Here is a 25103-nt window from a genome sequence, read left to right on the forward strand (position 1 = left end):
AATAAAGCTGCAGGATACAAAAGTGGTTGCATTTCTGTACAGTAACAATGAGCTATTGCTCAAAGAATTTAGGGAAGCAATCGCATTTGTAATAGCGTAAAATAACAAACAGCACCAAAGCAAATCTAGCCAGAAGGTAGAAGATGTGTACAACTAAAAACATTAATGAAAGAAACTGCATGAAATAATGAAAGAAATGAAAAGATACCCCGTGTTCAATGATTGGTAGAACTGGTGTAATTTTACATTGCCCATGTTACTTAAAGCATACACTCATTACAATCTCTGTTAAAGAAACAATGCAATGGTGTTTTTCTTAGAAACAAACAAACACAAATTCTAAAATTGAGAAGGAGCCACTCCTGACAATAGACAACCAAAGTAATCTTAAACAGTACAAAACTGGAAGTACCATACTACCTGGTCTCAAAATATAAAACTATAATAATAATTAAAAAGTCATGGCTCAAGTACAGATATACAGAACAATGGACCAGAAGAGAGACCCCGAGGGATGAGTCCTACACATTTACAGTTAATTTTCCTTTGGCAAAGTTACCAAGAATCACATAATGGAAAAAAGACATTCTCTTTAAAAAAAAAAAAAAGTGAAGGCTGTTCACAACTTCACATCTGTATAAATAAAACTAGGCCTTTCAATCACACCATATATGAAACTAACTCAAATGGATTAAAGATTCATTTGCATGTCCTGACACTGCAGAGTTACTAAGAAAAAATTGGTGAAAACTTTTCATAATGTTGACATAGGTAGGGTTTTTTTTTTTTAATTTATTGTGATCACAAGACTATGGCAAAAAACAGAAGGGGAAACAAAGAGGCAAACAGGACTACATTAAGCTAGAAAGGTTGTGTACAACAAAGGAAGTAAAAAGACATTTTATCAAGTAGAGAAAATATTTGTAAGCTATGCATCTGATGAAAGGTTGGTATCACTTGAGTTCTATACTCAGAACCCATATAAATGTGAAAGGAGGAAAGTAATCTCACAAAATTGTCTTTTGACTGACACATATGTTCCATAGCATGTGTGTGCTCATATACATGCATGATACATGCACACATACAGACACACAAATGATTTTTTAGATGGGCAAGGCTGGATTGATGACTCAGGTCAGTAAAGTGTTTGCATTGCAAGTGTTAGGATGAGAGTTCAGTCCCCAGAACCCATGTAAAAAAAGTCAACCCCACTGCTCAGCTACCGTCCCTCCCTCAGGTGATGCCTTCCAGTCTATTGAGAGAGCATCTCTTTTTTAAAAAGGAATGCAGGCAGTGGCTAGCATCTGAGAAATAATTGGACATTGTCCTCTGGCCTCAAGTCCACATGTATGTACACACCTGTATCTCACGCACACACACACACACACACACACACACATGAAACAGACATTTCTCAGGAGGAAACCTACAAATGGGCAATAGGTGTGTGAAGAAATGCTACACAACTCCAGTCATTATGGAAATGCTAATTAATGCTAACTTCTCACACATATTAAAATGGCTTTTTTTCAACAAGATGAAAGATAATTGTTGGCCAGGATATGGGAAAAGTACATCACTGTTGAGGATCCAGACTGAGATAGTCATTATTGAAAACAACATAAAGGTTCTCCCAGAACACTGGCAGTAGAATTGCCACACACCACTGGCTGGTCTTCCGTCAGGTTGACACAAGCTAGAGTCATCTGGAAGGAGGGAACCTCAATTGAAAAGATGCCTCCGTAAGGGCCAGCTGGAAGGCATTTTCTTAACTAGTGATTGATGGGGGAGGGCCCAGCCCACTGTGGGTGGGGCCATCCCTGGGCTGGTGGTCCTGGGTTCTATAAAGAAACAGGCTGAGTAAGCCACAGAGAGCAAGCCAGGAATCAGCATCCCTTTGTGGCTTCTGCACCAGCTCCTGCCTCCGGGTTCCTGCCCTGCTTCAGCTCCTGTCCTGACTTCCTTGGATGATGAGCAGTGATATGGAAGTGTGAGCCAAATAAACCCTTTCCTCCCCAGCTTGCTTTGGATCATGGTGTTTGTCACAGCAATAGAAACCCTAACCAAGACACATACAATTTATCAATTTGATTTCTGGGTATGTGTGCCTGCTAGGTTTTTTTGTCAACTAGATACAAGTGAGGCTTCTGGGAAGAATGCACCTCAGCTGAGGTTATACTGGCCTGTAGGGAAGTCTGTGGGACTTGAGTATTAATCGACGTAGGAGGGCCTAGGCCATGTAGGTAGTGTCATAGCCGGGCAGGAGGTCCTGAGTTGTATAAAAAAAAAAGCAGGCTGAGCAAGCCACAGGGAGCAGCTAGTGAGCAGCACCGCCCCACCCCCACCCCCACCCCGACTGTTGCTGTTTCAATTCCTGCCTCCACATTTCTTCCCTTCTGGAGCTCAGTGATGGACGGTGATCAAGACATGCAAGCCAAGGGGCTGGAGAGGTGGCTCAGTGGTTAAGAGCACCGACTGCTCTACCAGAGATCCTGAGTTCAATTCCCAGCAACCACATGATGGCTCACAACCATCTATAGCCTCTGATGCACTCTGCTGGGATGCAGACACACATGCAGATAGAACATTCATATATGTAAAATAAATAAAGAAAATCTTAAAAAAAAAAAAAAAAAGACATACAAGCCAAACCAAACTCTCCTCCCCAAATTGCTTTGGCCGTAGTCTTTAGCAATAGAAAAAGTGAACAAGGACAGAAATTGATATGAGAGAGTGGCACTGCTGTCACAGAGCTGACCTTGTTTTTTGGGAGAAAGACTAAGAAATGTTTAGAGCTGTGAGCTGGAAAGGCCATTAGTGCTCACAGCTTAGTGGGCTATCATGGAAGATCTTGGAAAAACAGGAATGCTAAGAGCGATGGAGCCAGTGGATGCCTATCATGTAATGTTCCAGAGCAAAGCTTGAGAGTCTCCCAAAGACTACTGGGGCTGGTCATGTGATAGCTTGTATCAAAAGTCTGTGATTTCTGGTCATTTGGGGGCTGAGAAATCGGCAGTGATTAACAAGAGTGGCGCCACAGCAGCGGAACTGTTTGCTTTACTGAGACAACCAGTGTTGTTCAGTTGGGGGCTGTGTAGCCTTGGCTGACCTAGACTTGCTTTGTAGACCAGTCCGGCCTGAAAGTCACAGAGATCCGCCTGCTTCTGCCTCCCTGAGTGCCTGGAGGAGACATTTTCTTGATTAATGATTGATAAAGGAAGGTCCAACCCACTGTGGGTAGTGCATACCTGAACAATTAGTCCTGGGCTATATTAAAAACATAAAACCTGAGCAAGCCACAGGGATCAAGTCAGTAAGCAGCATTCCTCTCAGCTCCTGCCTCCAGGCTTCCTCGCTGCTTGAATTCCTTCCTTGGCTTCCCTCAGTGATGGGCTGAGAATCAGATGTGTAAGCCAAATGAAACCATTTCTTCCCCAAGTTGCTTTTGGTCAGGCTCTTTATCACTCCAACAGAAAGTAAACTAGGGTAGTATGCATCCATAATCCATGAAGTCAGTGTGTCAAGGGGTCTTTCATTCCTAGGTTCATTGCAGCAATATTTATAGTCAGCCAAGAAATAAAATCAATACATATGTCTGTCAGTGGATAAGTAAGGAAGGAAGGAAGGAAGGAAGATGATATATATATATATATATATATATATATATATATATATATATATATACTGTATTAATCCTGCAAATCTTTTCAAGTCCCTTTTGTCCCTCTTCCTATGCAGCCTACTTTATTTTGTCTAGGAAAGCAGCACTCACTGACAGATATGCGTAGGTCCCTTTATCAGAGCCAAGTAGCTTTAAGTTGCTTTGTAGTACCAGCCTCTGTTCAGCATTCCTTAGGACTAGCACAAAAGGAAGCTTTAAAAGTACATGGAAAGCTGGGTGGTGGTGGCACACACCTTTAATCCCAGCACTTGGGAGGCAGAGGCAGGTGGAGTTCTGTGAGTTCGAGGCCAGCCTGATCAACAAAGCTAGTCCAGGATGGCCAAGGCGACACAGAGAGACCCTGTCTTGGGGGGAAAAGAAGCACATGGAAAGATGTGAGAATACATAGACGTGAAATAAATTTCAAATCTTACTCCTGTGTTGGGGAAAAAAAACTCAAGTTGGGACAATTTGACAGATTTAACAAGGATGTAAATAGTTAATATCAGAATTAGAATTAGAATTATATCCCTTCATCTAATGGGGAAGTAGCAAGTTTATTCAAGTCCAGCTACTGTTCAGCACTATGTATTTACACAATATGGCGAAAAAGCAAATAATGAAATAAAGTGGGTCCTATCAAGTCTGGCACCAAACAGCAGGAAATATCAGAATGACTCTTGAGTTATATTGCCTTTCATAAAATAAAGAGCTGTGCCATCTGGAATAGCCACAGACACCAGGAAAGTAAAAAAAAGGACTGAGGGCTGCAGGCGGGAGGGGCTTTAGAGAGGGAGAGCAGGCACCAGTGCTGTGGAGGGGAAATGTGAAAGGGGCCTTTGGCCGGGGACGGGAAAGGGAGGACAAAGGGAGAAAGTGCCAGGAAAGTTAAACAACACTAAGAATGTTTGAAAAGCAGAAGGAGCCAGTGTGGTGGCGCACACCTGTAATCCCAGTATTCGGGAGGCAGAGGCAGGTGGATCACTGTGAGTTCAAGGCCAGCCTGGACTACAAAGTGAGTCCAGCCCAGCCAAGGCTACACCGAGAAACCGTGTCTCGAAAAACAAAACAAAACAAAAAAAGCGGAAGGAATCACATTACCTTATGTTTACATAAATTAAAAGATATCTCTTATTTAGTAAAGTTAAGCCCCTGGAGTTAATACTTCTCCCTGCAAGAGTCACCATAGTCTTCTAACAAAGCCCTGGTTTCAGGGATCAGAAATGAGTTATGAAGCTCAAGAGACCCCAAAACAGTATAGATTGTTGCTGTTGCTCTCGCTTGCCTCCCAGAATTTGGAGGTAAGTCCCTATTGCTGAAGACACCAACACTTCAGGTGCAGGAAACGACCTGGAAGCATCCTCTCTGCTGTCTAGGCTCATAGCATTGAAAGCTGCTGTCAAGGGAGGACGTCACCAATAATCCTATCCAGCCATGAGGAGTAAGAAACACACAATGGGGAGCAGGTCTGTGGATCCCCAAACGTGCTATAGCTTGAGAGAAGCCAGTCGCTGCCCAGCTAGATGAGACGTTCACTCAGCATGAGGAAATTCACTTCTGGTACTCTACGCTTAGCTAACTGCCCATGACCGATAAGCCATGGGACCTGGCGGAGAGCCCACAGCCGTCACCTTCCTAAAACAGCATCATTGCTAACTGCATCGTAAGTGCTCATCTTATGCCCACACAGTCATGTAGCTCTCGGTCCTGCGTCAAGGAAGTCTCTCTCTCTACAGAGGGAGACCATTGCAGAATCCCACAGCTGGTCCAGATGCAGAAAACAGACTGTTGTGTCCAGTTTCCAACATGATCCCCACACCTAAGGCTTGAGGGGGAAACCCCGTGGGAAAGGGGGGGGGGCGGACACCTACTGAGAGACTGGTGTGTTGAAGATAGGCGGATCTGAGGTGTTGGCTTAGAGGCCTGTCCCTGCAGGAACACCCAGAGCCAGATACTCAGTTCAGATTTCTTGTACCCTCCTGTGTCCATCCCACTCTCGGTACCTCAGAAGCCCAGAGCCAGCACTGGTCAAGTTTGTTTTTTTTTCATCTTCTTGCAATTCTGGGGTTGTTCTCAACTATGTAAGTAATGACATAATGACATTTAGCAACCATGTTAGAAATTGCATGTCACCGGACAAGACTGACTCCACCTCCTCCCCCCACCCCCTGAGTTCAAGCTGCTCCTGTAGCAGATATTTCTATTTCATAGTAATCCACTAAAAACTGCAAGTCATTTAAACTACAGGCTGTTTAACATTGAAAGACCCAAATATGCAAACTCTAACTAGATCAAAGGGAGGCAGCATGTAATTGCTTTGCAAAGTGTAATAGAAAATGCAATGTATGATAAGTAAAAGGAAACAGAATCCGTAGGAGGAAAAACTACTTCGGTATGCTTTTTAGTAAACCCCCGCCTTGCTGCCAGTTTTCAGGGATGCTCAGCCTTGCAATGAAGCAGTATTTGTCAGACAAACTCCTCAAAGCTTAAGAGCAATAGCTTTAGATGGTATCCCAGGAGAAGCATTAGGAATGACCTGGATACAGATTTTTCTCCCTCCCTCCCTTCTAGAACTGTTTAGAACTCCAGCAGCACAGCCATCTGGAGTCCCCTGCCTTTCTCTAACCGGCACATATGCTACGTGTGATCGTTTTCCATAGACCAGCAGGCTGCGGTGGCAGAGGCCACTGTGTCAGCCTTGATTTGCTTCATCTTATCCTTCTATGAACCAAACCACATCTCCCTCCCTCTGCCCACCGAACTGTGTGCATCTGAATGATTTAACTTAAAAAGAAGCTCAATAACATACCGCACCATTGAGATTGAAGGACACCAAGATCGGCCGTGCTGCCGGGCGCCAGTGGCAGCGGAGTGCAGTGTGATTACAAAGAGTTCACTGAGGGCAGAGACACTGTCATCATAGCCAGAGCGGGTTTATATTTACAGGCCTTCATACGAGTGGCTACGGTTGAGAAAACCCTATTTCTAATTTAGTTGGGATTTATGAGGTTTATTTATGATATCTGCTGCGTGGACCAAGCACTAATTGCTTCATTTTGGTCCTTCCTAAAAGCCTAATGTATCTCAACCTTAGTCCATTTGGGCTACTACAAGAAAAAATATTACAGGATGAGTTTATAAACAACAGGAATTTACTTATCACGCCTACAGAGGCCAGAAAGTCTCACATCAAGGAACTGGGAGAGTTAGTGTTTACTTTGTGATCTTTGCTCAGAGTGTGTCTTCCCAGTGACACACTGGGAAGCAAACAGGCTCCCTCAAGCCGTTCTGTAAGGCCCTGGCCGCATTCACGAAGGCGACCTGCCACCCTAATTGCCTATCAGAGGCTCACTCCCTACTACCATTACATTGGGAATTAGATTTTGGTATACAGAGTTTGAGGCTACAATCATCTATACCATAGCATGCGCCTGGGCTGGGGGCGCAGAGAAACAACCACTGCTTTCAAGTAGGGTAGAGGAAAAGGACTCACTGGATAACAGTCATTCGGTCACAGTGTGGCTAAGCCGTGAAAGAGTTAAGTAATGAAAACCATGGAAAACATTATAAGTGGCTTGGAAATGTTTTCTTTTTAGGAAATGGTTTTTGTTACAAGTCTTGAAGAAGATAGAAGAAAGAAACAGCTCCCGCGGGTACCAATAGCTAAGAGATGTAGCACTACAGGGGGCCGTGAGATGGTTCAGCAGGCAAAAGTTTGCATAGCCCGACAATCTGAGTTCAAACCCAGAACCGACTCCATAACCTGACCGAGCCCTTCCTGGGGGTGTCAGCGAGAGGCTTCCCGGGTGTGTCGGCGGGAGGCTTGCACCGATCGTGGGCAGAGTCACCCAATGTGCCGGGAGAGCAGGCAGAACGAAACCGGGAAAGGGAGCTTCACCAACAAGGATGCCCAGCTCTTCTTGAGTGACTGCTTTAGCTGTTGCAGTCCCCTGGTGACCTCGGGCTCCAGCTTGCTTGGCCTTTCCACTCTCCAAGGGGCTCCTGGACCTGTCACCACCTCTGCTGGGTGGGGGTGGGGGCGGAGGGCGCTTCTGGCTTCAGGCGCCATGCAGCTACTGACCTCCCGGGAGGTCCAGCTACAGGTCACCAGTGTGGGACTAGTCAGTCTCTGAGGATGCAAGCCAGCCTAGGAAATCTTTCCCATACACACACATATTCACGCTATTGCTTCTTTTCCTGAGAGAAGCCTGATTAATACATAGTATATATAGATTTGGGGGGGGAGCCTTTCAGTAGTATTTTCACTAAAATGTCCGGTAAGTGTTGGATAGCTGAGATGAGAGCCGCATTTTCCAGAGTGTATGACGCTTCTAGCTGTTTCCCCATCTGCTTAATATCCCAGTTTTTCCTCGTTTATAATGGGCATCATATGACAGTATAGGGTGTGAGTACACTGACCTTGGTTCTTTGCTGTTGTTGTTTTTTTTTAACTATTGCAATATGAGGAAATTGGGGTTGTAAAGGTTAGGATACCCGCTTCGGCCTTACAGTCATGGATTCAGTTCTTGCCTCTGACACTTAGAGTTTTATGAGAATGTGCTGCTTTGACAAGTGCTCAGTGTCCATTCTCGTCCTGTTAAAAAACATTCCCCGATGTAAGAAACTGAGTAAAATTTATAACTTGGCTCCTCCTGAAGGCAACAGGTTGGTTCTTCTTTTTCATATGTACAGTGTGTTGATTATTTTAACTTTGCTGAAAAAAAGTTGTCTCATTTGAGATAATTTAAGAGGTAAAATAGGACATTGGTGACCAGTTACCTGCCAAACTCATTATTCTGTGTGTGTGCTCATTTGTGAAAAAAAAGTTCATTGATAATAAATTGGCCCACCTCTGTAGCAGAGACGGTTCACTTCCTCCCTCCCTCCCTCCCTCCCTCTCTCCCTTCCTCCCTCCCTCCCTCCCTCTCTCCTTCCCCTCCTAAAATGATGCAAATGAGACTACTCCTGAGCAGTGAATCTGGATACCATGAAGAAATCCAATATTTGAATTTATATTTTGTTCCTTGTATCACCTCTTTTCAGCTTGGTATGGCTGGGTAGTGCATATTGAGGAAAAAGTTCTCATGGAAATAACAACTATAAGCTTCTGATAAAACAAAATTTAATCCTTTTGAGGGACTGTTCAATTATTTACAGCAGGAAGAACTAGAGACTAATTATGGATGGAATGAAAGAAACAGAATTAGGTGAATTTTCCATCATTCTGGTGTTTAGACAGAGAGCAGTCACCACTCTGTACCAAAGAGAAAGACTAAAAATACAATATGAAGCCTGCAGTTCTACTGGCTGAAAAGTCTGAGGACAGAGTTTAGAGCAAACACATCCACCAGAAACTGAGGGAGAAACGAGAAAGGAGACCCGGGGTCACGAGGGAGGCCAGTGGCACACACTTGTAATTCCAGGACCCGGGAGGCTGAGATAGGATCACAAATATAGAGTTTGGCTACAAACTGGGTAGAGGTGGGGCATGGAGAGAAGGAGGGAAAGACCGGGGAGGGGAGGGGAGGGAGAACTGAATGTCCCCAGTGTACTTTACCAAACTTTCCAGAGAGCCCTGTGTAGAGCCAACTCCATCAAGTCAAATACACCTGAAACCACAATACTTCAGGCTGTTTTCTATCAATGGAGAGAGAGTTTATGGTTTGAATCTAGTCAAGTTCAATATTAAAACAAACCATTTGCTGTCTTTCAGAATTATAAAAGAATCTGAAATATCTCCACTATACCCTTTTAATGTGGTAATACAGCGCGTGGTAACTTGATGAGGAAATCAGAGTCAAACAGAGACAAGACAGTTAGTGGAACTTGATCTCCAAGAACATCCAGATTTGAGGACTAGTAGACAATGGCCTTAAAACAGATGTTAAAAATATGTTCAAGAGCATAATCAAAAATATGTTCGTGATGAAGGAAAAGAGGAAATCCTAGCTGAGAAATAGTATAAGGCTTGGAGGATAAAAAAAAATATAATAGTGAAAATAAACTGTTCATCAGGTGTGATTAGTGCAGAATGTAATTAACAGAGTAGTGAACGTACCTCAGAGAGAGAAAAAAATAGACATTTTCCAACCTGAAAGGGCCGAACACACCTTCAAGGGCTTGAAGCATAGTATCAGAGGCCTATCGTGTAATTTAACTTCTGGAAAGGGAAAATTGTTTTTAAGGAAAAGACCAAAACATGTATTCAAAGAAATAATGGCTGAACTTTTCCTCAGATTGATGAAAGAAAGAAATGTTTATCGTCACAGATTTCAGGAAGCCCTGAACAAGGTAGTCCAAGAGACACCAAAGCCAACCATGTAATTTTTCTACCAGATGCCTGGAGTGAAAGGGAAGTCTTGAAAGAAACCTGAGGATAGTGACATTACACACGGGACAGCAATCTACGCGGCTCTTGTCTCCTCGTTAGTAACAGTGGCAACAAAAACCAGAAGAATGCCCTTAATGCCCAAAGGGAAACACCCCAAGTTACAAACCAGCAAAGTATATCCTTTAGCAATAAAGGTAAAAACACATTTCAGATTTTTTTTAAAAAGTAAAAGAATTTATTCAATCCCAGCAAGCTGAGCTGGTTTAAAAAACAATGCCCAAGGAAGCCCTTTGGCAGATGGAAAGTGGTAACAGATGGTATTTAGAAAGGACGGACTTCTAGAAGGCTAAAGTTGTGGTTGGGTATTTAATTCCTAGAGACTAACACCAGAGTAAGCAAGTTTCTGTCTGTAAGATGACCTCACACCGATGTGCAAAATAAATACACATAAAACAGTATTAGATCAGACATTTCAGCGGTATACCAAGGGTTAGTACAGGACAGATGTCAAAGTACGTGGTAATTTTAGTAAGTCAAATACAGTTGTTTGAGTTTTTTTTTAAGATTTATTTTGTTTTTATGTGTATGGTGTTTAACTGCATATATGTTTATGTACCATGTGCATGCCTGTCACTCAAGGAGGCCAGAAGAGGACATCAGATCTCTTGGAACTGGACTTAAAAGAACGTTATGAACCACCATGTAGGTGCTGGGGACTGAACCTGGATCCTCTGCAAGAGCAGAAAGTGCTCTTTTACAGAACATCTCCCTAAGCCCCAGCCACAAACTTTAAAGAAAATAGCCTAGAATTTGCTCACCGGCTCGTCCATGTTACACAAACACTAGCTGGCTCGTCCATGTTACACAAACAAAAGGCTTGAGCTTTTGAATAACAAAGTTAGTTCTTTGACAACCTCGCACACACACATCCACATTCTAACTTGGCTCCTCCTCACCCTGCCTTACTCCCGGATCCCTGTTAATCCTCTTTCTTCCTTTCTGCTCCATTTCCCAGATTTACGGATTCGGGGTTTGTGGTCCATTTAACTTAACCAGTACATCAGTGTGGGATTGGGACTATCCGCTGGAGCCTGGGGGGAGGGTTTCCCAGGGGGTACACAGCTGAGGCAACAACACCCCCTCTTTCTCCTACAGCAATGGGGTACAAGGGCCCGTCTTCCATCCACACCTTACTATTGACATGCCCATCTCGTGTGACCCAGTCCTGGCATCAAAGAGTGGCATTCCCCCCCCACACACTATTTGCACAAGCAGGCCTCACTTGCCTTGCAGATAGGTGTCATAGTTTGGACAGTTCCCAACTGAGTCTAAGTATTGATGCCCTCCGTCCCACTGCAGCCTACAGAGCAACCTCTGGGATTATGAAAACTAGCTGACCCGGAGGAAGCGTCCAGCTTAGCTTCTCTGTACCTTGCCATGAAAGTCTGTGGTGTCATCAGCAACAGTATCTTATCGCCCAGTTCTAATAAGCATCCAAGAAGAATGAGCAAAAAACTCACACTGTTTTTTGTCCTAAGGAAGTATCTCACCCCGACGCTGGGGTTCTTGCTTAATAACCCGCAGCTTCCAGGGGCGACTCTTGGTTTTGAATTGCTCTGGACTACGATTACCAGCCTTTACCACCCGAAGGAATTGGAGGAGGGAGCCTGGTATTTAGGTCTAGTGGAAGAAAAGAAGCTTCCTTGGAAACACGTTGATAGCTTGGCGGGTGTTCACTTCGGTGGGACAGCATGTGTGGGATTTATTTAGTATATTGTTGTCAAGATTATTGAAGTGTAACTTATGGTAAAGTCACCTCCTTAAGGCACATAATCCCGTGGTCTTTGGCAGATGAGGGAAAGCATCCAAACCATACTGTACTCCTCACCGGCCCTCACGCTCAGCTCCTGCTGCCCTTCTGTGGTCAATACCGTGTTCTTTCTCCCACATGCTAGCCAATAATGACCGGAGCTTTGTCTTTATACAGTTTTATCTTTTCCAAGATGCCATATGCGTGGAATCATACAGTATGTAGATTTTTGTGTCTGCAATTAATGAATTGCTTTTCAGATTCTCCCATGTCGTTGCCCGCATCAGCAGTTTTATGGACAGACCACGTTTCTGTCGATGACCTTTTGCATTGTGCTGCGGTTCAAATATTCTTCCCAGTGCTCATGTTGAGATGTAATTGCTACTGCCACAGCATTAAGAGGGGGGACTTTTAAGGGGCAACTAGGGTGCTGTGCTCTGAATAGATTAAGGTCATTATGACAGGAGTGAGGTTAGTTGTCATGGGACTTGGCTTCTGCCAAAAACACACACAAAAAAAGAATGCAAGTGTGCTTTTCTGTCAGTCTGTGTGTTCCCCTCCCTTCTTGCCTTGTTGTGACACATCAAGCTGCCCCTTGGTCTTGGTCTTCTCATTCAGTCTACAGTGTTCTGTTACAGCAGTATAAAATGGACCAAGACAAATGGTTCACTTGGTTCAATATGAATAAAGCTGTTTTAGCATTGGCATATAGATCATTGGGTGAATGCGTCTTTGTTTTTCTTAGGTTAGAGAAAAGATTTCTGGGATATTCTGTCGAGTGCATGTTTAGCTTTATTGAGTTGCCAGGGTTTCGGTTTGATGTTGATTTGGGTGCTTGGTTTGTGGCCAAGGTCTCCTGTATGCTAGGGTAGGCTCTCTCACTGAGAGAGAACCTCAGCCCCTAGCTTGCTGTCTGAGATAAAGAACATTCTGGAGTGTTCACTGTGGACTGTAGGCTTGTATCAGTTACCGCAGGATCAAAACACTCGCCTCACAATATAGGGGCTTAAGAACAAAACCAGTCATTTGTTTGGTCATAGGTCTGCAATTTGGGCAAGTTGGCTTTTCTCTGCTGTGTTGGCTCTAGTGTCAGACTTTGTGCTGCTGGAGGGTCTAAAATACCCTTGTTTTCTATTCAGGGCCTCAGTTGGCACGGCTAGAACACCTGGGGTCTAGCTTCCTTCTCCAACAGAGCAATTAGACGTGTTTGCGTGATGACTCTGAAACTTTTTAGAATAGAGTGAAACAACAAATCTCCAAATCTTAAGGTGTAGACCTAAAAGAATCAATAGGTCAGTTAAAAATATTTTAAAAGATCTGTTTTAAAGCGTGTGTGTGTGTGCGCGCGCGTGCGTGCGCGCGCGTGCAAGCATCCTGAGCATCTAGGACGGCTCCAGCGGTACGTGGGTGTTGTGTGTCTCTGACGAATAGTGAGGGGAAACACAAACATTCTGTGTTCTCCCCATGCTCCTCTCTCTGTATGTGATGTAACACACGAGGGTGGCAACTGTAGGGGGAACGAGACCTGTGGAAGGACAAGACAGGATAATGGGGGTAAATGTGAGCACAGCGACAGAAACATGAAAATCGTATGAAGAGACTCATTATTTTATACACTAAAACTTATAATAAAACGATGCCTTGGGGGAGTGCGTGCTTCCTCTAGGCTTTGCGCATATGTGCTGTGATTGCAAGGTAGTCACACTACTCACCAGTCTCCTCTTCTTCTCGATGCTGCTTTTCCCCGTGACCCGAAACTGCTAAATGAATGTCTTCATAGGCCAGGCAGCAAGAGTCTGCCTGCTAATAACACGTTCCTGTTTTAACTGAAAAAATGAGGCTCACTTAGGGCTTGAGCCAGGGGACAGTCTCCTGCAACTTTTTAAAAAAAGTTTTACCAATGTGTTAATATTTCATCATTAGTTCTATACAATTAAATTATTACATAGACCTTTGGGGTTGTCAAATAATTACAAGGCCCAGAAAACAAATTGAATATGAATGACCAAATCTCTGAAAGTTAAGCTTTTAGTAGCTTTGGTTTCCTTGAACCTACTGCCTTTCTTCCAAATGCAGCACTCTCAAAACCCCCAGAAGAATAAAAAGCATAAGAAATTCTAATACTAATACCAATCGGATAAAAAGATTACTGACTTGAACTTGCAGGCTGAATGTGGAAGGCTCAGCTTATTCAAACCAATCGAATGGTTTCTGTGCAGTGACTACTATGTGTGCGGAGTCTATGAATTATAAAGTGTGTCTGCGGAGTTAGGAGTGAGCATCACACCATATTACTCCCACCGAATGTTTTTCCTAAGCTGTATCTATAACAAAACTATAGTAAAAATGTGGCAGCTCCTCATTGCACATTCAGACAGATCACGGGCATAGTCGTCTTGAATGGCTGAGCACCCACCCACTGTAACTTCTTATGTGTGTAACGGACACACAACACAGCACATCTTCACAGCCTGCATGTTGACACACTGACACACACTCTCCAACGTCAAGCAACTGGACACTGCTCTGATAAGGAGAAACTGCAACAGTGGGAGCGACGCTACACATTCTCCTTTTCCAACAAGTGTCACGTTGAGATACCCTTGGCAGGAGTTAAGTCTGGCAAAACTGGCAGTGCTTTGAGATCCGAGAGATGCATCACCTAAACCACAGACATAACACTGCCCTGGCCTATGGAGAAGCCCGCTGGCACTTTGAGGGAATAACTGAGATTAAGACATGGCTTGCTACAGTCTGAAGCCTCCGAGGAAACTGGCCCAGTGAATAAAGAGAACCGAAGGTGGCTGGTAAGACAGAAACTTAGTCCTGGGCTGACAAGTGAATTTAAAAATGGCTTTGAATTAAAAGAGCGACAGGGGGAAAAAAAGCTTCACACACAGTAGATGGTAAGTGACAAGTGTCCCTCCAGGTGTGGCTTCTTCGTGAGTTAGTCCTTGGAGTACATAGTACCATGGCCTCTGGCTGCAGATACGATGGAAAAGATGCCCGGGAGAGCAGATAGCGAAGGTCCCAGCCCTAGGTGGACCCTTTGATTCCATGGCTTGTCCTCCACTGCCCACGCCTGTCTTCATGGTAATTTCTGTAAATAGAATCCTCTTTCAATGGGGCCTGTCAGGATGAGGCCTTGGCGTGCATATATCTTCTCCTCGTGTGCTTGAACATATTTGGAGATTTTCTTCATGATCTCTCATAAGGAGTTTTCATGCATAAGAGGATGCTCAGTGTTCCTAAAAGAGGCTGCTAGCCTTAAAGGTCTGACTGGCCTCTAAGCTTCTCTGCTTCCGCTTGAATGGGTTGTCTCTCAGTCCTGTTCTCTGGCTCTGAAGGAACGGGTCTGCAGCTGCCAGCTGTGCTGAACGGATACCATATGGGACACCTGCACCTGCGGCCATTTCACCACAAGGAAGACCGACTGCACTGTATGTTCAGGGGGTCGCAGGTCAGATCTTGGCCTGGACTTGTGGCTGTGGCCTGTTAGCCCTTCACACCCATCCACTCCCCAGACACCCAAAGGCCTCCCTCCCTGACACCACTCCCCTTCACCCATGCTGTCCTGGTGGGCCTTCAACTCAGACAGGGCCTGTGGCCCTCACAGGCTTACACCTACAACTTTTTTTTTTTTTTTGCTTTTCGAGACAGGGTTTCTCTGCGTAGCCTTGGCTGTCCTGAACTCACTTTGTAGACTATGTTGGCTTTGAACTCACAGCAATCCGTCTTCCTCTGCCTCCGGAGTGCTGGGATTAAAGGCGTGGGCTTCCACGCCTGGCCACACCTACAACTTTTTAATTAGCATAAAGATTACATTAGTCTCGTCCTAAAGGCGTGGGTTTAAATGACGGACACATTGTGGCGGAGGAGCAAGCCATGGCCACCACTACCTACGAATAAACAGCGAGAAGCTCAGTGGGCTTTTGCTCTATTTATGCCCAGCAGAAGGTGCCCGCTCCCCCAAGAGATCTCCACCAGATGGTGAGTTCTCAGTCCATTTTTAACATGTGCAAGATGGCACATGGCTCTGACCTCATTTCGTTTTAGAGTTCGCCTTTTGTTTCAGCGTTAGGTGACAGTAGCTGCTGAGTTCTGTCTGCACAGAAGGAGTTCTTTCAAGGGCCGTAGGTCAAAGTCACGGGCAAGTGCGCATGCGTGCCGGCAGCTTTGCTCTCATACACGGCCTATACTCATTTAAAGACGGGGTCTCCTGCAGCTCTTGAGCTCATTTCGTAACTGAGGCTCAAGCAGCTGCCCATCTCCCTGCCTGCCTCCACTCCTCAGTTTCAAGTGTGGACCACTACGTCCAACTTCTAAACGGTTTGGTTTCTGACAGTGAACCTGCCGTTGTGTGCCACTGACTTTGTTTCAGATCAGTTTCTGTTCTTGAAAACTGCTTAATCTGTTTTTTGGGTTTGTTTTTCGAGACAGGGTTTCTCTGTGTAGCCTTGGCTGTCCTGGACTCGGTTTATAGACCAGGCTGCCCTCAAACTCACAGCGATCCACCTGCCTCTGCCTCCCAAGTGCTGGGATTAAAGGCGTGCGCCACCTTCTGAAGAAAGACTCATTTTGAAGAAGAGTACGCATTACATCACACACACACACACACACACACACACACACACACACACACACACTCATCAGCCCGTTTGCCTCTTTCCCTGTCAATTACTTCAGTTCACCTGAACACATTACACGCTACCCCGTAAAATTAGGTAGGGGCACACATGTCACAAAGGTCTCTACTTACAGCCGGGAGAAGGCTCGGTACTCATCATTGCTACTGAACAACAACCTGAGGTTGTTTTGTCATCTTAGATTCAACGTAGTAAACAAAGGAGAAACGGCCCTTGATACAAAGGCCCTGCTGTGAAGGCTTCTAGGCTATTGAGAGCAAGCAGTGCAGACCGTGGAGGCCTGAATTGTGACACTGCAGAGGGGAGCGAAGGCTTTCCTGGCCCGTTAGTGTGAAGAGTCTGTGCCGTTTGGTCAGCTGGACCTGAGAATTGGCTGTGATTAACAAGAGACCAGAACTGCTAAGACCATTGTGTTCCTGGGACGATAGATTATCGCAAGCTGGAGCTGGGAGATTAGCCTCAATTGAGAGGGGGCCAGCGGCGTTGAGGTGAAATCTTCCGGGAAGTGTTCCCTGAGAGTCAGCAACACAGAAACTGTGTTCTTGAGGTGGCCAAGGTTGTACCTCACATTGGCAGCAGAACTTGGTAGTGTAAGAGCCGCCCAGGCGGGACTGGTTTTGAAGGCATAAAGGGGTCATGGAGATCAGGAGAGACCGTTGGGGAAGGTACAGTCTCAGTAGCAGCTGAGCACCCAGCAATGAAGGGGTCCTGCAGAGAAGCTGTCATTTGGCACAGTGAACAAAGTCTGGGGAAGAGGCTACTGGTGAAAGTGCAGCCCACTTGGAAGAGACCCCAGCCGCCATTTTGTAGGTGCCAGTGCCATTGGGATGACCACCAAAACCTCCAGCAGTGGTGGAGTAGATCCTGCCCAAACCTAGGGGACAAGCTGCGTGTGCTGCAGAGGATGGAGCTGGAGATGTGACCCAAGCCCTCCGAGGAGCCCAGAAGATCAGGAGTGGATCCCAGACACTGGACAGGAAATTACTTACACTGTTGGGGGTTTCGTTTTGCTTTGTTTGGATTGTGACTGTGCCTGGTTCTTCCCTCTTGAAGCCATAAAGGGCTTAATTTATTTTTATAAGAGCCCACAGTTGAGACTTTACACTTAAAAAACAAACAGACAAACAAGAGATTTTGGGGTTTTACAGGGAATTTGGATTTTAAAAGAGACTGAATATTTTCAAAGAGACAACTTTTTAAGATGCTTGAATTTGTAAGGTGGTGGGACTCTTAAGTTTATAAGGTTGTGTTTTTTTTTTAAAAGTGTGATGTCTTTATTAATGTATAACCTTGGGTATAAGCAAGAAAGTAAAGGTGTGGCTTAACAGTGATATGTTTGTAGACAAGTCCATTGTGCTATATAATTTTTTGTCAACTTGACACAAGCTAGAGTCATCAGAGAGCAGGGATCCTTAGTTGAGAAAATGTCTCCATAAGATCAGGCAAGCCTGTAGGGCATTTTCTTCATTAGTGGTTGATAGGAGAGGGCCCAGCCCATCCTGGAACTGGCAGTCCTGGTTGTGAGGAAAGCAGGCTGGAGCAAGTTATGGGGAGCAAGCCAGTCAGCAGCACCCCTCCATGGCCTCTGCATCAGCTCCTGCCTCCAAGCTCTTGCCCTGTTTTGAGTTCCTGTCCTTTGAAGATGAACAATGTTGTGCAAGTGTAAATCAAATGAACTCTTGCTTTTTGATCATAGAATTTTGTCACTGCAATAGAAACCCTAACTAAGGCAACTACTATATTGAAAGTCAAAGTTTTGGGGAAGGGTGGCTCAGTAGATAAGAACACAAAGCCTGAGGAATTAAGGCAGAATTGCTAACACTCTTAAAAACAGCTGACCATAGCTGTGAGTACTGGCAACTCCTGAGCTGTGGTTTGGTCAAGGACATGGTGACAGACAGATCACTGGGGCTTGCTGGCTACCAGCCTAGCTCCAGATCCATACCAGCACGCACACACACACACACACACACACACACACACACACACACACACATACACACACACCTCCATTAAAAAAAAACAAAATGTAATATTTGTATTAATCATTTGAGAATTCCACACTTTATTTTAAATATATTTACCCTCTACTTTCCCAACTTTTCAAAGCTCTGCCCCTACCTCTCTATTCTACTAAACTTTGAATTCTCTTTTTTCCAAAATATTTAAAAAGTAAAGTGCTTTATTCATGTGGTCAAAAATAATAGACTTTCTACCACAGACACACGTTCCATATACACTGCTCATAGTTGCCACCCAATAAATCAGTGTTGGGGTGGGAGTTCCATATACACTGTTTATAGTTGCTGTGCAATAAATCAGTGTTATGAGAAACACTAGAGGAACTATACATTTAGACCAGTAATTCTATGCCTGTGCGTCTCAACCCACTTGGGGGCCACATATCAGATAGCCTGCATATCAGATATTTACATTATAATTTGTAACAGTAGCAAAATTAGTTATGAACTAGCAATGAAATAACTTTATGGTTGGGGGTCACCACAACATGAGGAACTGTTTTAAAAGGTCACAGGATTAGGAAGGTTGAGAACCACTGATTTAGACTGTTATAATACTTAGTATGCATTATAGGGTTATAGAAAAAAAAGGTGTGTGTAGGACATAAAATACATAACACATAACAATGAAAACACAAAACAGGTGGTGACTATATATAGAAACTAGTATTAGAGGTTCCTATGGCTGTGGAGATAGCCCAGTAAGTAAAGGGCTTGCCACACAAGCTCGAAGACCTCAGTTCAAATCCCCAGAAGCCATGTTAAAACTCAGGTGTGGCTTAGCATAGTGGTGTACGCCTTGAATCCCAGCACTTGGACAGCAGAAACAGGCGGATCTTTGTGAGTTCAAGGCCAGCCTGGTCTACATAGTGAATTCCAGGACAGCCAGGGCTACAAAATGAGACCTGTCTCAAGGAGGGTTAAAAAAAAAGCCAGGTGTGAGGTATGGCCAGCATATTACAGCTCTAGGGGGACAGAGACAGGAGGATGCCTGGGGCTTTGCCAAATAGGTGAGCTACAGGTTCACTGACTAATCTTAGCTTAAAAACTATGAGGTGAAGAACAATTAAAGGCACCCAGTGTTGTCATTTGTGTGCATGGTATATGTATATGTGTGTATATATATGTACACGTTAGTGTATATGGGTGTGCCTGTCCATGTGTATGCAAGTACAAATCCAGGGGGAAAAAGTCTTGGATGTCTTCCTATATAATTTTCCACCTTAATTTTTTGAGACTGAGCCTGGAGCTCAATGTTTTGGGGAGATTTTCTGGACAGTCAACTCCCAGAATCCACCTTTCTCTATCCTACAGAGACAGGGTTACTGGCACATCAGATACGCCTGGCTTTTATGTATGCACTGGGGATTTGAACTCGGGTCTTCATGCTTGTATACCAACTGTTCTCACCCTTGGAGCCATCTCCACAACATAATGATAGTTAATTTTGGCTCTTATATTGTATTTGTCTATAGTCTGAGGTAAGGATCTAATTTCATCCCTCCCCAAATAGCAAAACACTCTCCCAGTAATTTCTAAATTAACTGATATGCCGCCCTGATATGAATGGCGTTCTGAAGTTCGCCCCTATGGATGGATATTCTAATTGGCGTTTCATTCTGGCTAAGAATGCTTTGAAAACTGCAACACTTGAAGGGACACCAGCTGGAAGTGCTGCAGTCTAAATTAGATAGTGTTGAGTCTGTTCTCTGGATGGATAGGGGAGACAAATGTATCCAGTGCTAATGTTCACTTTGGAAGTCAAATAGTCCTTAAAGATAAGGATGGGAGAGACCAGTGTCTTCTTCATAACGAGGCAGTGAACTTTTGATAAAGCAACTGTCTCACTTTTTCAAACACAATTATTGACTTAAATTCTACCACTAAGCTAAGATGGTGAGGGCTTGTGGTGGCTGCTTTTGTCACTGTTGTGACAGAACCTTGCAAAAGTAACATGAGAAGGGAAGCATTTGTCTTGACTCGCAGTGTGAGGATATCGTTGCTGTGATGTCTCCTTGGCAGGAGTCTTGACTTGCAGTGTCATGGTATCATGGTTGTGACGTCTCCGTGGCAGGAAAGGTGTGAGGCAGCTGGTCACATTGGATTTGCAGTCAGGAAGCAGAAACGATGAACACTGGTGCTCAGCCCACTTTCTCCCTTTTATTCCTTTGGGCATTCTAGCCCATGGGACCATGCCATCTGCACGAGGGGGCGGGTCTTCCCTGCTGTGATAAGCTCTTCTCACAGACACACGCAGGTGTGTGTTATCATGTGGACTCTAAACGCCATCAATTTGACAGTGAGGATTAACCACCACAAGGATATTCCTGAATGAAAATAAGGTGTTGGGGAAGAATGTCAAATCTCTTTGCTTCCTTCAAGGAAACAGCATGCAAATAAACTAATGGTTTTGCAGTAGTGACACCCATCTGCAAATAGTGACCACTTTCTCCCCATTTCACCCTGTGAATGCCCTAAGCAACTACTGTCTTTACTTGCTTTCACAGTGGGTCAGTGTGACCTAACACAGAGGCCTTTATTTATTTTTTTATTCCTCTTCTTCCATTTACCTAAGTTTGTATGTGCATTTTTAGTGAGTCCCTCTGGGCCTAGACCTTTGAAAAAAGAGTTTTATTTCATTGTTTCACATATATGAGTGCTTTGCCTGCATGTGTATCTGTGACCACATGCACACCTGGTGTCCACGGAGGCCAGAAGCAGGCATCGGATCCCCTGGACCTCCAGTTACAGACTCTGAGAGTCAACATGTGGATGCTAGGATCGAACCCTGGTCCTCCGGGAGAGCAGCCAGTGTTTTTTAACTGTTGAGCCATCTCTCCAGTCCCTGTGTGTGCGTGTTTGAGTCACTGGGCAACCTGAGCTTTTAATCTCTCCCTCTCTTCTCTCCAACAATTCTCTTCCATTCTTTTCCTCCTTTGTTTTATTTCTTCTTGTTTCTCCCTTTTCTTTCCCCCCTCTCTGCCTCTTCCTTTCCATCAATCATTTATTTTTCTATATTTGTCTTAAATAACTCTTAATTTCATGGCATACTTTACATTTGTTTGCCCTTTTTGTTCTGCGGTCATTGTACTAGTATACTAGTCGACATTAATTGATTTTACTTTTTCTCATTAATTGACTTTAAATGTCTTTTTTTCATCTTGTTTGGTTTGATTATATTGTTGCGACAGTCATTTGTTTCTCCTTTTTCAGTTGTATTGGGGAATTGTACAGGTTGTGCAGAAGTTATACGGGGGTTTGAGCCCTTAAGAACAGATTCCTCATTAAAAAGGTTCTTGAGTTGGATGTGGTTACATATGCTTTTTAATCCCGAAAATTGAGTTTGAGGCCAGCCTACTCTACACAGTGAGCTCCAGGTCAGCCAGGACTGTGTCTCAAAATAAATAAACACATAAAGAGGATTCTCAAACAAAGTTAGGAGACATATGCAAACCAACAGTTGTGAAAATTGTAACACAAAAGCATGAGAAATAGAAAGAAACAGAGCTACACAATATCTCCAGGATATCAAAAGTTTCTGACTATTGAAACCAAAGACATTGAAATGGTTGAAATGCCAAATATTTGTAAGATCTACCTTTAAAAATAAACAATGAGAGAATTCAAACTGCAGAACAAGCAGGTAACGTTGCTAATCCAACTACATAGGAATAGCTCTGAGACTGGCTGAGATACCAATGTCTATGCATAGACAAGACTTCATCTTGGTCACAGATTCTCTGTGACTTATTACTAGAGGCCATTCTCAGTATGGCATTAAGGAAGATTTGCAGATGTCTTACTTCTGCTCATATAATGAGCAGAGAACCAGCCTTAATTGCTCTGTGCATCCTGCACACCCCATACAATTATAATGTTAGAACTGTATAATGCTTGTGAGAAATTATGTTTTCAAAACAAATGAACTGGACATTGACACTGGATCAGACCTAATATGATTAATTCCTGTCAGCATGCTGCACGTTGACATCCTGCATCCTCCATGCTCCAGACCCCAGGTGCCTCAGTTGCTGTCACCCATCAGAACAGGACAGCTTTGTAGAAAGCATCTGATCCCAATTGATCTGGCATTTCAGACTGTCCCACACAGGATTCCTATTAAGCCTGGAATTTCTCAACATTTAGAAAATGGATCACAAATGCTATCCCTGGCTTGCTTAACTATTTTCCCCAGTTTTTTGTTTGTTTGTTTGTTTGTTTGTTTTGTTTTGTTTTGTTTTTCCCCTTCAAAGGTATTTACCCTAAATCAGCCTGAAGAAACCTTAAGAGAACGATGTCCCATTCCCTCTAAGGGGGGTTGGGTAGGTTTCTGTTTGCTCTCGTGGGCTACAAATGCTTATTTTCATCGGGAGGTGGTTATAAGTTATTATTGGTCTTATACAGAGAGAAAACTAGGTTGGACTCAGGGATGTCTCTCTTTTCCTTTATCTTTCTTCTATAGGTCAGGAGATAGGAGCTGAAAAGAAGGAAAGGGGGATATAGAAATATAGAGGGAGGATAGAGCAAAAGATATATTATTGAATCTACTCAACTCAAGGGCTTAATTGTTACTCACAAGTAAGGTTATTTTTAATTCATTGGTATAGAATTGTATATATTGATGCAAATCATGGTCATGTCAAATACTAGTCTAATTTTATCACATGAATATATATCCTAGGTCTAGCAGATAGAAAAGATTCTATAGATATATAAGGTAAAATAGTTAAATAGGGTCTTCAAAAACTTCAGAGACCTACAGAATATGGCATTTAAAGATTTTTTTAAATCATTCTAAAGATTCTTTGACAACAAGACAAGTTAACTCCTGGCAACACCCAGCCTACCTCAAAGAAGATGATGCGCCACTGGGCAAAATGTCCTCATTTCTGCCACAGACAGAATTCTGCCTAAAAATGGGCAGCTTGGATGCTGGCAGAGTCAATGGCCAAACTCTGCCAAGACAAGGTAAGCAAGTGCTCAATAGTTCCTGCCTCACAAATGTGTCTGTCAGATAGGCTAGAAGGCCGAAGATGATTCTCCAACATTATAGAGAGTTTTATGTGACTGTTCAGGTAGCAAACTGTCTCTGTCATGTTCTCATTTGGGAAGCTGCTAACCTATACTCTCTGGTTACTCAGGTAGTTAATTTTATTCCTTCTCAAGTCTCTGATGGGGTTGAAGACAAGATGGCTTAATCTTACAATTAAGCTTAGTTGGTTAGGGGTTAAGATGTTTTTAGATCAAGATAGATGTTTTAAGTTAATAAAAATGAGATATGATAGATACTGATTTTCATTCAGAAATTTAGACCCAACAAGAGAGCCAAATACAAATAGCCAAATCACTATGAATGTAACATATAATTCCTGATTGTCTTGTGGTTCTTCCTGCTGTATGTAGTTTATTTTATTTATGTGTAATAATATAAATGTATATGTTAAAAAGAAACATAATTAAAAATCGTGGGAAAAAGTAAACAATGAGGGGCTGGAGACATGGCCCAGTGGTTGAGAGCACTGTCTGCTCTCCCAAAGGTTCCGGGTTCAATTCCCAGCACCCACATGTCAGCTCACAACTGTCTGTAACTCCAGTTCCAGGGGTTCTGACACCTTGATACTAATGCACATAGAATAAAATTAAATAGGTTATTTAAAATATAAACAGTGAATTTAAAGGGGAAAATAAACAATAGTTACATCTAAGGAAAAGAAACTTCCAGGCCATTTCTTTATCCATTCCTCTGTGGATTTAAATCTTTAGATTATGTAGAAGGACAAGCCATCTTTAGACAAGCAAGGGTTTGATTGAAAGCCACTGACACTGGGCTGAGTTTTAAGGCAAGCTGCTATCTCCCTTTACTAGATCTTCATGTGATAAAGAAAACTTTTAGGTCTTTTTCAGCATCTGGGATGACATTCTGCAGCACAGTAACTGCTATTGGTCCTGTTGCTTCATTTCCAGCTTTTCCTGCTAAATGACTACATCAGTGGGGTGTGTGTGTGTGTGTGTGTGTGTGTGTGTGTGTGTGTGTGTGTGTGTGTGTGTGTGTGAATTGATACTTGTTTCTGTACCTTCTCCATTCTTCCTCATTTATCTATTTGCTTGGTGCGGTGGGGGGGGGGGGGATGATGCAGAACCCAAAGAATCTTCACTTTTGATGATTACAAAATCAATAGTGATCCTGACTGAAAGGAAAACCAAACGCGATGCAAGCTACATTAATGAAGGCTAATGTCCGATGATTGGGTACCATTTCTTTCTTAGTAATTGATAGTCCATTGGGTTCCAGTGTCTTGGGCTTCTATGCAAGCAAATCTAAAGTCAATGTAAATATAAAACAAAACATAAACTTCATCAATCAAAACTCACCAACTAGCCCTGGCTGGAGACACTGCCACCACCACACACTCCCAAGGATGGCCAGTGACCTCTCCTAGGGAGTGGACAAAAACAGAATAGGGGTTCCCAGTGTCCGGGAGGGAAGAAGAAGGAATGGGTAAAGGGCTTTTTAAAAGAAACAGTCAAATCAGGCTGGAGAGGTGGCTCAGCGGTTAAGAGCCCTGATTGCCCTTCCAGAGGTCCTGAGTTCAATTCCCGACAGTCCCCCAGTGGCTCACAACGATCTATA

The 25103-nt window shown here is 43.6% G+C and overlaps 1 protein-coding gene across 7 annotated transcripts in view; it reads left to right on the forward strand.

Annotated features, from left to right (window-relative positions):
• LOC311605071 (uncharacterized protein) overlaps positions 1–25103 on the forward strand; it is a 74087-nt gene that overhangs the window by 29627 nt on the left and 19357 nt on the right. For 4 of the 7 annotated variants that reach the window (XR_014781773.1, XM_084795371.1, XM_084795373.1 and 1 more), the window contains one exon: positions 23273–23440. Coding sequence is in view for 3 of the 7 variants with exons in the window: in XM_084795371.1 (XP_084651497.1) it covers positions 23273–23440 (168 nt within the window). In the remaining 4 variants the exon portion in view is untranslated. Of the gene's footprint in view, positions 1–10000; positions 10298–23272; positions 23449–25103 lie in introns of those variants that run through there. The other 3 variants (XR_014781771.1, XR_014781772.1, XR_014781774.1) reach the window with 2 other exon arrangements.

The sequence above is a fragment of the Acomys minous genome, assembly GCF_964271855.1.
Source record: "Acomys minous genome assembly, chromosome: 9".
NCBI lineage: Eukaryota > Metazoa > Chordata > Mammalia > Rodentia > Muridae > Acomys > Acomys minous.